Source organism: Cylas formicarius, unplaced genomic scaffold (assembly GCF_029955315.1).
Source record: "Cylas formicarius isolate icCylForm1 unplaced genomic scaffold, icCylForm1.1 PGA_scaffold_8__14_contigs__length_24414737, whole genome shotgun sequence".
In the NCBI taxonomy this organism is placed as follows: Eukaryota; Metazoa; Arthropoda; class Insecta; order Coleoptera; family Brentidae; genus Cylas; species Cylas formicarius.
The window spans coordinates 12,878,262-12,894,334 of NW_026844361.1; the positions used below are offsets into that span (position 1 = coordinate 12,878,262).

Sequence of the window (16,073 nt, forward strand, 5' to 3'; positions counted from 1 at the left end):
TAAAATCAGTTCAAGAGTCGTTTCAGGATTCGCATTAAGGAACACCCCGTATATTTGAGTCAACGAAAATTCTGTGGGTATCGATCACGAATTTATCATATCTTCAATTACGTATATGCATGCAAATAATATTTATGCAATAAACAAACGCAGCTCAAACAAATAATTTAACGCTTTGCCGCACTAATCATTGCAATTTCGATAGCAACAAACGAAATTTAATTTATTATTTAACGTACAATTTGGTTAAGGGGCGGGGGCAGGATTCAGCCATTGCGATTTAATTTCACATTATATTTAAACTTGTTGCGAATATTACGTGCGGTCTAGTTATATCGAACCGTGCCAGAGTGCCCCGAGGATCTATTCTGGGCTCATTGATTTTTAAAATAGTAGCATATTCCACTGCCTTTTTTTTTGAACTTGCACTTGCTTTCTTTATCAAACAAGCTGATATTTTTCAGTCTATATCAGACAGGTGTAATTAAACGTCAGTTAGTACCCAAAGGAATTGCATAGTGACCTAACGTATAGTTACGTCACTTTCATTGCAAGGAATTTTATTATGGTCAAATAAAAATGGATAATTATTAATTAAATTAAATGAATTTATTTATTATTTGGAAAATCAATGAATTTAGGGATGAGATATAATATTGTACGAATTGTTCTTCTCTTTCTGGCTAGGCTCGATGTTGAAATGTTTCATATATTCGATAAAAGTTTTTTATCCGAGTCAATTTGGCCCTCCTATTTGCTTTAATGAACGTCTCCAAAATTCACTGTTTTTTTTGGGAATGAGGCATTTTATCTATGACAAAAGAACATGTAAACATGTAACTGTCACACTCTGTAAATAACAAAAATTTTGTTTTTTGGTGACGACCTGCTTCATAGACTCATAATATATAACTTATAAATTATAGAATATTTTATTTTTGAACATTCCTTTTATGTTAAAAGCGCATATATCTATAGCACATATTATACAGGATTTTTAGGGGATTTTATTAAGCGCATTGATGGTACGCCACTGATTCTCTTAAAATAAAAATCATTTTTAAAATATACAGTCATTTTGCTTAAAAATATATGCATCTCTTCTCTGCATGGTCACAACGATATCGTTAATGCAGAAGAATATTGTCATTACTATTTTTTCTACATAAGGAATTGTCTATCTGTTTAATTAAACTATTTCAAAAAATTGAAATACAAATAGGAAGTACGAAAACTCCGAGGTTTTATAATTATTTCTTATCATTGAAACAGGTACTTTGAGTACAAATAGTCATTTAAAAAGGCTCATCGGACTCCGACTCAAGACTCCGGAAATTGAAGAGGCAGTTTTAAATTATATTGATGAAAATCCTTAACTTAGTACTAGAACAATTGTTGTTTTCGTTTGAAAAATTGTGCACGATTTTATATTGTATCCATAAATATTCAACAAGTTCAACCGTTACTTCCCAGAGATTTAAATGGCCATAATTATGGACGGTCTTTAAAAGAGGATTTGTCAAGTACCACGAAGTGCCAAATTTCATCAAAATATCTAAAGTGCTATTACGGATATATATTTTACTTTTGAAAACTTGACTCCCCTAAATCTTGAAAGTTAAGACGTTTTTTTTTAAATAAACCCAAAAGTCGCCCCAAATAGAAAACACACTGTATAACTTTTATCTGCGGGTGATTTCTGCAACGCCCTGTACATACACAAATATATCTTTCAAATAGCTGTCCGTTTTTTGAACAACTTTCGTGTTTGACGTTTTTTTTTTCCCAAATAAAAGAGTTAAAGGGAAAGGGCGGGAGCTTTATAAACGATCGCCCAATACTTTGAATGCGAAGTATTATGTTTAATTGATAATTAATTGATAAATATAATAATTTAATAACACTAATTTATAATTATCGTAATATTATTAGTACATTATGTCACTAAATATTCATTCATCTATTAATTCTATTCCGTCTAAATTTTCGTCAACCCACTAATAATATCTCACGCAAATGGTCTTAAAATATAAACCGACTTTTTTTATTTGACTGAGATACAAGATATGGTATGTTTACAGTGCGTGTAAGTACAAAAGAAAAAAATACACAATTTATTTACTATACATACACATACATGCATATACGCATACTATTAGATAAAATCTACAATAATAATGGATATAACAACATAGTACATAAGATATATAAACAAACAGGAATAAAAATGAAAAAATGAAAGTCCACACAGTATTACAGCATGTGACAAAATTGAATGAAAAAGAGCATAGTAGTTCGAGATAGATAATCCTTTCCTATTAAATTTTTCAATTGCCGTAACAAAAGTTAATACTGGAGGGACACTATACTAAATAAGCAATATGGTCCTTCCAAGAGGGCCTATCATCCAGGACCACACCCAATTTTAGGCTATTAAGACATTCCACATTCGCGTTTGATATTTTAAATGTTGACTCATCTGCAAAATTCGGCAGCAACAACTTTTTGCTGGTGGCTCTGCCCAAAACGATATACTTTGAAACACACCATACCACAATAGATTCGGTCAGAATTGGGAATTCCCGTGAACGCCCGAAATAATTAACCATTTCCGTACGTTTCGAATAACGTTTTGGTAAGTCACGTATTGCGTCTACCAGAAATGACTATTGCGAAGCTGCCACTTGTGGAAAACGGGTAAAATTTCCTCGCGTTTGGGTTTTTAAAGTGAGCGATAAGATTAGCAATATTGAGAAGAACAACGTATTTATAAGTGACGCGATAAAATAAATAGCTTAAAAGCGTACTTACGTACTTGCGTCAGTGCACTTTATGCAAAATGTTTCGAGCATTTACCGTAAGTACTTTCCTAGCTTTCTGAAAGTCCCGAAAATAATTATATACTTTTATATTTTAGATCCCAATTTGTGTATTCCTTTGGGAATTCGCGTATTGCTGCGAAGTACCCAGTCAAACCGCGGTCGGTGGAACCCACGCAGTTCGAGGAACTATCTGTCCTGGAGATGTAATTTTCGAAGAAACGTTCGACACGTTCGATCTGCGAAAATGGTCCCACGAAATCACGCTAACTGGCGGCGGGGTAAGTAACCGGCTTCAAATTCATGCGCTTCTGTTCTAACTTTGATCTTTTTTCCCAATTTACTTTGGATTGTGGGCTTGATTCTCGGCTTTCAACTCTTGTACCTAATGATGGTCCAAACATTGATTTTAAAGTTAAAGCTATCAAAATAATATTTATTTATTAGCTTGGGAAGAACAATTGTTTACAAAGTTTTACAAAATGCATGAAACAACAGAACTATAACCAGAAATCAACATATAGGTAAAATTAATATGAAACAGTGATTTATACTTAAAATTTGGACATCACATATTCCCTCAACATAGTTTTAAAATTATCGAAATTATCACATTTTTTCAAGGTATTTGGCAGTTTTTTATTTTCGGAGAGACCCTTATACAGAATATAATTTGTCATTTGGTTAGAGCGATACCTACTAAAATAAAATCATTGCAGTTTCTCCTATACTAACTATACACTCTGTTAACATATTTTTCGTTATCACAGATGTAATCAGGTAATAGCTCTTAACTTATACATAAAAATATTTGTATCATAAATAATTTGACATTTGACATTTGGTTTACAGGAATGTATCTGGTACACTTTAAGATCTATCTTAATACTCTATTTTGAATTAATTAAAACTCATTTATCTTTATCTTATAGTTCGGTAAGTTATACAGGACTGTGGAGCAAAATTTGAGATGAGGTACCGCAATGCTGTTATATAAAAGGTATTCGGTGTACATGGAAAGACTATGGCCTATTCTACATATAAATCCTAATTTTTGTGAAAATTTTCTCATTACATAATCAGCACGCGGTCGTAGCTTTAGTTCTGAGTCCATGACTCCAAGGTACTTAATTTTATTTTCGTGTACTAGTATGTTAGGTCTTCTACATTAACAGTACTCAATTTTTGTTTTGTGTAAATTTAGACTTGTTTGTGTTTACATAACCATTCATATATTCCGTTCAAATCACCGTTAATACTACGTTTCATCTGGTCTATGCCACTACGAACTAAATACAACATTGTATCATCTGCGAATAATTCCATTTTGCCATCGTTAATTACTTTAACTATGTCATTACTATACAATAGGAATAATAGAGGTCCCAGTACAGTTCCTTGCGGCACTCCATACATTGTATAGACAGTATCAGACACACTATTTTTAAATCTAACTTTTTGGGTTCTGTTATATGCATATGTATGCCTAGCTTTTCAATTTTTCTTAACAATGTAAACCTATCAATAGTATCGAAAGCTCTCCTAAAATCCAAGAACACAGTCAAAAGAAGATTATTACTATCAACAGCTTTCAGAAAATTGTCGCATATATTAACTATCATAGACTCACACGAATGCTGATGACGGGGAAACCTGACTGATTGGATACTAAAAAGTCATTGTTAAGCTATACTAAAACGAGATAAGGAGAGACTCCAACGACTTCAGAATGCTTGTATTCCTTTTAGTTACAGTCTCAGAAAGTATGACCATATTTCACAATGCCTGATGATTATAAAGCTCAGTTAGCCTTTGTTTTTTTACTAAACTGCAATAAGATCCCATCGTACTTGTTTGATAATCTTTGCAGAGGTAATGCTATTCATAATCGAAACACCCGTCATTATTTGAGATATTGCTTTCTTAGACACACTTTGGTAACTTTCCGGAGATCTTTCAACGTAGGGACGTTGAAAGATCTCCGGGAGGGCCCCAAAATAAAAGTCTTTCAAAAAATATTGTTTATTAGGCCCGCCAGTGTTTAGCAAAAGCATACAAGTTAATAATGTGGGTCGGGTCTATTTCTTATGTTTACGATGTTCGATATATTTAAAATACATTGGATTCCAGACTGGCGTAGCGTATTCCAAAACTGGTCTGACAAAAAAAAAGTATTATTAAAGATTTTTTTTTATTAAACGTATTAATCACCCCAAGACTCTTTAGACCCTTTTGTACAATGTATTCTACGTGCATCTCAAAAAGAAGTCCCGAATCCAATGTAATACCCATGTCCTTTACACAGTCCGAAAAGTTCAGTTTGTGGTTACCTAGGTAGAGATTACTTTTAATTTGTAATTGTCGTAATTTTTTTGTAAACAAAATACAGTGACATTTCTCAGGGTTATCAAACAATCTTTTCAGAGAACAATATTCTTCAAAATTTGACAAATCTCTCTGCAACGATAAGTAGTAGTGCTTTAGTCAAATTTATATTTTCAAACAAACCTTGTATACTAACGGACGTAATTAATATATGATGACTTTATTCTAGATTTTAGAATACGCAGAATTTCTTATAATTTTTTTTAAATAACTTAAATTTTCTTCATAAAATTAATAATAAAAAAGTTTCCCAATTTTGAACCAAAATATTATAAAAAAAGAATTCATTACTTTTGGATGGTCTATCTGACATACCTCTTCTTTTAAGACGCTATATTCATTATAGGTAGATTTAAATCAAATAAAACAAAGTTTCCCTTTGTTGTGATCCCGATATTCTATTGTGGCATTTTGTCTATTGGTCTTTGAATGAGCGATACCTTTTCACATTCAAAATGTCACTTTTGTCACCAAAAAATTTCAAAACCAGACGTAGTACAAGACGCACAAAATTAACGACTGCCCCAGCATTAGCGTGAGATTTTCTTCTTCTAGAGTTATCCCATCAAAAAAAATATTTCCTTCAAACCGTATCGCTAATAAAATGAAAAAAACGATTCCTCTTCTGATTATGTGTATATCTATGATAAAATAGAACTGTGACCGTCTAGCCATACAAAATTGTAGTTACAAAAACAATATTATCAAAAATGATAAGTACTGGTATTCCACTACAAAATACTGCAATCACATTATCGATGGCTATTCGACAACGATTGTGCTAATCGATGCACAATTCAAAGGTTATTTCATGTTTATTAATTGTCTGAACAAATGCTAACTGACAAAACAATAATATAATTGATTAGTACCAAATAACGTCATAATGTGATCCCTCCGCTTTGGTTCAAATTACTGGTCATTTCTCATAGAAAAGTACTTATATATTTTCATTATTTACAACTTTTAAAAGGCAATTCCCGTTATTCGACACGAGGTGTTATGATTGTTATCAAAGATATACAGGGTGCTGTTTAAGTGAATGTCAATAATTGAGGAAGTGATTTTTGGGTACATTTTAAAATATCTATAATCATATCTATATTTTCACAAAAAAGTAGCACAGTATCTCGTAAACAGCAACTTTCTGTCTTAAAAAATAACAGAGATAACCCATTAAAGTGCGTAAAATGGGATATCCGCTACTTACCAATGAAAGACGTCATTCTTTTGTTAATTACAGTCTCGACAATTTTTGCAAACACACTGGTAACACTAATAGGGCGATAATTATCCATTTTCTGCATCCAGAATTAAATATAAGACTTATATTTGACTTTGACGTTGACTAGCTTAGTTAAAATAACTACAAAATCATCCTTACTTGTAAATTTTTGCTTTTAGAGACATCAAGCTAAACAAAATGTAGGATTTGTAGGCAAGTTTTTTTCCAAATGACGTATAAAACAAAACACTATCAATTATATATATATATATATATATATATATATATATATATATATATATATATATATATATATATATATATATATATATATATATATATATATATATATATATATATATATATTATATATCAATGTATATTATATATGTGTTTAATAAAATATCTTATTCAGATTACAATGATGTAACACACTTTATATTTTAGTCCACTCGTTATTGACAAATCTGTAAAAATAAGAATTTTATCATATAATTTCATAGAGTGCCCTGACTGGCAAATAAAAATATGTTTGTTTGACATATTAGTAAACAACGTTGATGATTGAATTACTGTCCAGTCATTGTTGTTAAAATGGGTTTTCGCAATTTGGCAACCGTGAAGGGAGTGGTATGCTTCAAGTATACTTTCTGAATAATAAAAGTGCAACCGCAGCTCGTCGTCAGTATAATAGACTTTATCCAGAATGTCGAGCTCCTTCAAAATAGATATTTTCAAGGCTCTCAAAAAAAATTGCAGAAAACGGCAACGTATTAAATGCTAAAAAGGTATGCCGGAATCATAATATTTTAAATGAAGAAAATGAGGCAAACATATTAGGATTCTATGAAGCCCACCCAATTTCCCCTATTACTAGAGTATATGAAGAGACTGGTATTTCTCGGGAATCAAGCCACTCAGTTTTGAAAGAATATAAATATAATGCATTTAAACTTCGTAAAACTCAAAAACTAAGTGCAGTACAATGTCAGTTTTGTTGTGAATTTTTTAAATAGACATAGAGTCACATTTTTTTGAAAAACATTTTATGAACTGATATTGACGCGATATTAACCTTTAAATAATCCTAGACAATACAAGAAACAAAAACCAATTATTTATTTATTTACGGTTTAACCAATTTACAAAACTTTTACATTCATTAAAGGCAAAGAGAGAGAAAGACAGCAGTATAACAGCTAGAAACCAGAACAAAATATACCAATAACAATAAATAGAATTAATCGAACGGAACACACGGAACGAAGTGAGTGGAGGCTGCCGACAGACAGTTGCAAGCTTTGATCATTCTAGTAAGGGGTGAATAAACTCCATAATTTGAGCGATGGTAAAGTATGCGGAACATTGAGTTATCACAGCTTCTGTAATATGTAATAATCACTCTGAAATCTTCTGGTTTGAGGAGTATCACTGTTGAATGCCTCAGTTACAATACTGTAATTGATCTGGTACCCATCATAGATATTGATATGAGCATTTGAATCCAAAGGTCTTAAAAATACTTTCTGAACTGCTTCGATATTATGTATATGGCAGGCATAATATGGAGACCATAGACCATAAGAGATATATAGGAGTTTAAAGCAATGTGGAGTAAGTTAGCCACTATTGTATACAACAATCCCAAGGACTCGCGTAGACCTGTTTACCACTTCCGCAAGATGTGTCACCAAACTTAGTTTAGAATCGGACGAAACACCCAAGCCAGTGCCGGATTCGATCTCGACTCCATCAATGCTATCCGCAAACAAAAGACTCTGAAACTACATTAACAATATTATTTATAAACAATTAATTTATGGTGTGGTGTCATAGATGGGCATATAGAACAATATATAGAACATTTACCCCTAAATACATAAGCGCTGATTATATGACAGCAAGACGGTACCCCTAGGGAATGACGGAACTATGGATTGGCCAGCCAACTGTCCCGACTTAACTTCAATCGATGTTTCCTTTTGGGACACATAAAAAATCACGTGCACAGAACCCCATATAATAATGTCGTTGAAATTCGGCAATGGATTTCAGAGGCAATCCATCAGCAAGACATCATACAATTAGAGTGTATGAGAAATGTGGTCAGCAAAATGGTGCAGTTTTTAGAACAGTTAAAAAATTTTGTACTTTAGTGTGCGTTGTCATTTTTAGTGTTTTTGTTCTACTTTAATTTGTAAATATATATTATTGTTGCAGTCAGTCACGGCTATCTTTGAAATTATTTAAAATTTCCTATTTCTGTCGATTTGTCAAAAACGAGTTACAGCCAATGTTATCAAGATACATTGAACGCACGATACATGTCACGAAACTTATCAAAGTAGTATTTTTTCAAATGGAATATCCCGTATACTATTTGGTTTCGCATTTTTAGAATTGGGAATTTGAGTACTACACCAACAACAGAACCAACAGTTTCGTGGATAAAGGATACCTGCATTTGCGGCCGACATTTTTAGCTGACGAAGTCGGAGAAGCTTTCCTTAGCTCAGGAACGTTAGACGTTAATGGCGGAGCACCTGCCGATCAGTAAGTATATTGGATAGCGTATATTATTACAAATCATTTATTAACTTATTTGGTGATCAATGTATCTACAAAATTGCATGTAGGTACAATACTATTAAAATATGGCTAGCCATAAGTAGAGTTAAAATATTAAGCTAGAAATATTGCTCTTAATAAATTCTTATAGTAATAAATATTAGGAATATGATTTTCCAAGTTGTTTTTTTTTTAAATGTTTAATTTGCACGGTGGACATTGACAAAATATCAATAACACTAGAACACCCTTTGGCACTTCTTGCAAACTGACATAATGGTAAATTTTATGCAGAGTTTGTGTTTGTAAAAGCCGTATTAAAAATTTCACTGTAGTGAAGATTCATTTGAGGCATATTTAAATGAACCAATGATTAATGTTGGAGACCTTTCTTCTCTATGCTAAAAAACATATCTTTTAATGTGATTTTAACTAATAGGGCTTAATGAAATTAGAAAAAGTCATTGTCACAATCCGTTAAAAGTTGGTTTTCGTTAAAAAAGCTTATTAATCAACTGTTACTGTCATGGCCCACCAAGAATATTGAAATACTGAATATTGCGATATGCATTTTTACTACGGAAGAGCAAATGGATCATTGAAACCTGATAATACAAATAAAGGGAGACCAAGGTATAAAAGAACCGCTACAAGAGTTTTGCATGAAAATGATCTTCGATGCTTTCATGTTCAAAGGGGTCAAACACTTTATGAGAGTAATGAGCAATTGAGAGTAATTCTATGCAATCAAATTTTAGGAAAAAATCAATTCTTAAATGTCGTTTTGTTTGTGAAAACCCAGAAGCAGAAATTGAAGGAAAACACCAGCGCTGGTTTTCTTTAAATGTATGGGCAGGGATTATAGGAGATAAACTAATAGGACCTCATTTCTTTAACGGTTCGCTTAATGCGAAATGTATTTGTAATTTCTCCCAGAGGAACTACCATCTTTGCCGGAAGAGTTACCCTTGCAGTGGAGACAACACACGTGATTAATGCAGAATGGTGCTCCACCCTATTTTACTGTTTTGAAAAATTTAGTTTCCACTTTTCTATGCGGAGTATTCGGGCCGAGAATAAAAAAGTCGATTTGTGGCTAAACGATAACACTCATCGACTTAAAACCAGAGTAACTATTTTTGAGGATTTGTGATTCTGCATAAGGCAATGTGTTCTATTTTGCAATATCAGTCTAAATAAATAAAATACAGTTAAAATAAAAAAAATGTTCTAGGTAAAGCGCCCTCTTGTGACAGATTTCTGCAACACTTTTATTTTGTAACTATGACTTTTACTAAATTAAAAATAAACAATGAATTTTAAAATAAAGGCAAAACAAGTTCAAAAAAATATTTATATCAACGTTTGTAGATGTACGAATGCCATGTCATACGGTTGTCTGCGGGCAGGCACCCTGAGCAACATCATAAATCCAATAAAAAGCGCCAGAATCAGAACGGTCGAGTCGTTTTATTTCAAATACGGAAGGGTAGAGATTAACGCCAAAGTACCATCAGGAGATTGGCTATGGCCAGGTGAGGAAAATATACTGGGGAGAAGGTAAAACGTCCCTTTGTGAAAATTTCAGCTATTTGGATGTTGCCCCGCTACAATCAGTACGGAAGCTGGCCAGCATCTGGCGAAATCGACATACTGGAAAGTAGGGGAAATAAGAATTTGGTATTGAACGGCGTCAACATCGGCACCGAGCAAGTGAGCAGTACCCTGCACTGGGGACCCAACTATTACTACAACAGATACCAGCAGACCCATTTCGAGAAGAATTCCGCCCAAGGCTACGACACTGATTTCCACAAGTACCAAGTCGAGTGGACCCCCGATAATATCGCCTTTTCGGTGGATGGTGTAGAAATTGGAAACGTTAAACCAGAAGGTAGCTCCGTATATTAACCATAGAGCTATTGTTGATTCTATTGTCTTATGCAAGTGTCAGAAAAAACAAACGACGATCGCAAGCTATCAAAATGACAGCAATTTTTTTTTCCTGATTTCAAAAACAAAGTTCTACTTTTGACAACTGTTCGAGACTAAAGATCTGCAGCGTAAGTTAAATAACTTAAGATATTTCAAATGGGTTAATACCGTGGAAAAAAAACGCCAAATAATAAAATTATATTATTGAAACAATAGAAATATCAATAATTAACGCTAAGCATTTTCCACACAACATTATGTGAATATTAGTTCGTTTAAAACAGAAAGTAGTAGGCAAAACTTTCCAATTTATTAATAACATCTTCTTACTTTTTGCTTTTGTTGAGTCGCACTAGCTAACGTTTCGCCAATCATCCTGTTGGCTTCTTCAGAACTTGACTGAAACTCACGGAAACGGAAAAATCAGTTCCTTCAAAAGGTTCCAGCTTTGTCCTTGTATTATCCCACAAGAGGAAATCATTTCAAATATCGAATGTATCCTAAACAAACTAACATCGCAAATGGTTAATGAAATTCGATTTTAAAGCAAAAATCCTTAAAAAATCGCCCTCAAATCTCTAAAATATAATCGTCATCCTTAAAGCAGATAAAGGAAATGCTACGGTGGTCATGAACACAAACGAATATCAGGAAAAGATCTTCTTACAGACGGATCATATCGTCAAATTAAAAAAGTTCCTACGTCATCTGAACCGTAACCTTAAATCTATTATTAAGGCCTCTTCTCTTTTAGACTCCTTGGGAAAATCTGTCACCCCCCATGACTCTAAAATTCCTCGTCTCTACGGACTCCCAAAGATTCACAAACCAGGATTACCCCTTCGACTTATTGTCAGTACAATTGGTTCTGCAACATATTCTCTACCAAAATATCTAGCTTCCTTATTAAAACCCTTTACAGAGAAAATTGACAGTTTAGTAATTAGTTCTTTTCACTTCATTGAACAAACAAAAAGCATTAGATTAGATACAAAATATTGTGGTTAGTTTCGACGTAGAATTAATCTTTATTAAAGTTCCTATTACTGAAACTCTCACCATCATTTCAGATAAATTAAAATCCGAAAATATGGAACCAAACCTTTTCACCTTAATTGAAAAATGCTTGTCTGGAACATATTTTTCTTATAACGGATAAATTTTTGAACAAAGTCGGGAACAGATAGCCCTAATATATTTATAGAAGCCTTTGAGAAGAAAGCTCTTGACACCTTTCATCTAAAACCAAAATTATGGAAGCGCTACGTCGATGGTACTTTTGTTATTTGGCCTCATGGTCAAGAAACCCTAGTAGATTTTCTTAGACATTTAAACTCTATACACCCTAGCATACGTATTACCATTGAATTGGACATTAATAATAACCTTCCATTCTTAGATATTCTTATCAATAGAAAATCAGACCTAACATTGGGTCATTGTATTTACAGAAAACCTACGCACACAGACAGATACCTTAATGCACGGTCACATCACCATCCGGCACAAAAATCATCGGTTATCAACTCTCTTGTTTACAGAGTCGTAAAACTATCTCAGCCCGAGTCACTGAACCCAGAATTAACACCTTGCTTCCGCTCTTCTGTCTAATAATTTCCACATTAACTTCACCACAATCTTCCAATAGCAATCAGGCCGAAAGCAATCCTACACTTGCCACTGTCGTCATTCCTTACATTGAAAACATCACTGACCACATATCAAAACTTGTAAAGAAGTATAACGTCAAAACCAGATTTACCACTTGTCCAAAAATCTCTCAACATCTTCGATCCGTCAAAGACAAAATTCCATTTGAGATTGCAGGAGTTTACAACGTTCCATGCATATGCCGCAAAGAATACATGGAAGAGACCGGACGAAAAATATTAACTAGGCTCAAAGAACACGAAAGAGCCTTATGACTAATACAAATTAACTCATCAGCAGTTGCCGAACACAATCACGAAACCGGACATAAAAATTACAGAGTAAAATGCGAGCCAGTTTCAGTCAAGCTCTGAAGAAGCCAACAGGATGATCGGCGAAACGTTAGCTAGTTCGACTCAACAAAAACCGACGCAGGAGGAAACTAGAAGTTTTATAAAAAGTATTACAGTAGCCTGTGGGAGTTTCTTTGAAAAATTATTAGTCGCATCAACTTAAATTATGATTCCATCCATTAGATAACTTCTGGAATTACGGCAACCTTCAGAACAGCAATTTGGACAATCCTTGGAAGGCGGGGTCGAAAATGGCACCCTTCGATCAAGAATTCTATCTGATAATTAACCTGGCTGTGGGCGGAGTGAACTTTTTCGACGACCAAGCGACCAATCCCGGCGGAAAGCCGTGGTCCAACACGTCTCCCACCTCAGCCGCCGATTTTTGGAACGGAAAGAACCAATGGGGCCCCACCTGGAATACCCAGGACGGAAGTTCAGATTTAATCGTGGACTATGTAAAAGTTTTCGCCATATAACATTTAAGAAAATATAAATAAATCAATGAAAACGAATGGTCAGTTTATGTTTGTATGTATAACTCCACGGAGTGAAAAAGTGAAGCGAATTTTAATTTTTGTTTAATATTGTTTTTTATATTTTTTATTGTTTATTAACTTATGTTTTTAAATTGAATCAGTAATTACTAAAATTTGATACAATAAAAAATTGTGACAACTTTCATTTACGGAATTTATACGGCAACAGCGTGTTATATGTGATAGACAAATGTTTAAGAGGAAATATTTCAAAAAGTAAAAATATTAGGCATATTTATAAAATTGCTTTGATTTTTAATGCTAAATATAACAAGATTGCTTTTGAAAAATCGTTGCTGGGCGGGACAAATTCGTAGTGCGTAGCGCGAAGCAGCTTTTTATTATAAAAGGAAAGTGCTTCGAGGTTTCGTGTGGAAAAGGGAGGCATTGTTTTTCTATACTGCTCCTGCGGACCACTATGGAACTTTCGAAAAATTTAATTTAATTGTACCTGCACCCTGTATAAAACGTACTTCACATCTCGTGAAACTTCAAAGTTACAGTCAAACATCGATAAATATTAAAATTTTCACAAATAATAGCGTTGTTTTTTCAAATATCTCGCGCCCTGTATAATTGACGAAACCTGAAACTCTCACGACACGGTTCAAATAAAATTATCCCATCTTTAACGGTTTTTCATTTATCGCCAATAATTTACCCACAAAAACGGAAATTTCTAGGATATTTTCAGATTTTTTGCCCATAAACGACGCACCATGTATATGATACAATCATTGTTGGAAGTAGAGGTTATAGCCCTGGATTTTCCACTCGTTTTGGTTCAAGAATTTTTTGAAAATAGTAAATGGTTTTCGAGAAAATATTTTTTTCTCTTGACAGCCCCCGAAATAGAGCTTTCAATATGGATTTTTTCAAATATCCCGGGCAGCGTATGTGATAGACGAAAACCGCAAATACAAAGCTCTTGATGCGGCCTATGACACCGTTTGAACCAATTAGCCATATTTTTTACGATTTTTTATTTGCGGCTAATAATTTACTCTGTAAAAGAACAGTTTTCTAGGACCCATTTTCAGTTTTTTTTGACTTTGCAGCGCACCCTGTATATTTTTAAAAATTGTTAAGGATAAAAGTTTATGCGTCTTCTGGTTAAAGAATTTGTTAGTCTCGTAAACGGTTTTTGAGAAATGATACTTCCTGACCCCCAGCTCTCCATTTTCAATAGGTTCCGTCACGGGACAAAGCTGCATGTATATGCCAAATATGAAGGTCGATTGCTTCAAATTTCTGACACTTATCGTCTTTCATAGCAATATTCAAAAAAACAGTCGAAAATCGCGTGTGTGTTTCGTGTAGGGTTAAAAAGGAGGCAAGTTTCCGAACTCAATTTGCCAACACCCTGTATACGTTAAGTGTTCATTTCGAGAACTCATATTGGCAACTTTACACACACATGGTCAGGCAATAAATTATTTTATTTATTTTAACAATAATCGACAAGCGAAATCTAAATGCGCTAGGACCTTCGAGCAAATAGCGGACCGACAAAATCGGAAAACGGGGGGTTATGGGGGTGGGGGCGCACCTCGAAAATTTCCAATTTGTTTAAATTGTTTTCAACGCAGTTAATTTAGCAAAACAATGGGGGCAAAAACCGCTTCCCCGAATTTCTTAGATGTCGCCGTAATTACGTTCCGCGTCGCTCCCGCTGAATGTATGAATAAGTTCGGAATAAGTTCCTGCAGGAATTTAATTCCTGCGACGTCGAAACGTGCGCGAGTAGTTCGCGTGGCGAAGAATTCGCTTTATTTATTTTTGTAATCGGATTAAATGCTCCGCGGCAGGCAGTCGCGAGATTTTTTCGGCATCTTTTATTGCGTTTCTCGTCTTTGTTCGGCACGTGGGGACGGGCACACGGGAACCCACAATACATTTCGTACAATGATCGTTTTCCTCGTCATAGATTAATTAAGTAGGCTGTGACCCTTCACAAAGCAAGCGATTTAAGTAATCTTGTTACCATGGAAACGTCAACAGTAATTTTGTAACGTTTGTTGTCAGCGTCATTTTGAGAATGTTTTATTTATACGATTTTACGTGTGGAAAGTGGAGGGGATTTATTTAAACAAATTAGCTTTCGACAAAATTGAAAATGCAGGAAGCCCGTAAAGGTAAGTTTTGAGGCTAAGTAAATTACTCTAAAATAATATTAATCTAAGAAAATATATCATGAACAAGACAGGAATTTTAAGAGTTTGACGAGTTACCTTGGAGTTACCTCTATAGTCCGGGAGCCCTGGACCTTTTTTCAAAATGATAAGCAACAAATTAATTCTTTGGAAATCGTTTCATTTCATCAAGACGCCCAACCTTTTCCTCCACGAAAATTGTTGTATCAGGTAGCTAACTATACATGCAGGTATAAAATCATGCCAATTTAGTTACCATACCAAAATGATCAGCGACAATTTAGTTTTTAGCTAAATCTATAGATATTGAAATATATAATTTGAAATTAAATTTGGTCTACAAATAAATAGGTTTGGTATAAGGTGGCCACCCCCTCAAAGTTGTATCTATTATTTATTTATAAAAAGTGATGAGCAACATGCTATTTTTTTTATTGTAGCTTGCT

The 16,073-nt window shown here is 33.8% G+C and overlaps 1 protein-coding gene across 1 annotated transcript; it reads left to right on the forward strand.

Annotated features, from left to right (window-relative positions):
• The first annotated feature begins 2,622 nt into the window (after positions 1–2,622).
• Positions 2,623–13,450, forward strand: LOC132705836 (beta-1,3-glucan-binding protein-like). The gene is made up of 6 exons (XM_060676751.1): positions 2,623–2,857; positions 2,918–3,100; positions 8,828–8,982; positions 10,369–10,532; positions 10,586–10,891; positions 13,119–13,450. The coding sequence occupies exons 1-6, from the start codon at positions 2,840–2,842 to the stop codon at positions 13,412–13,414; spliced, it is 1,122 nt and encodes a 373-aa protein (XP_060532734.1). The 5' UTR covers positions 2,623–2,839; the 3' UTR covers positions 13,415–13,450.
• The last annotated feature ends 2,623 nt before the right edge of the window (positions 13,451–16,073 follow it).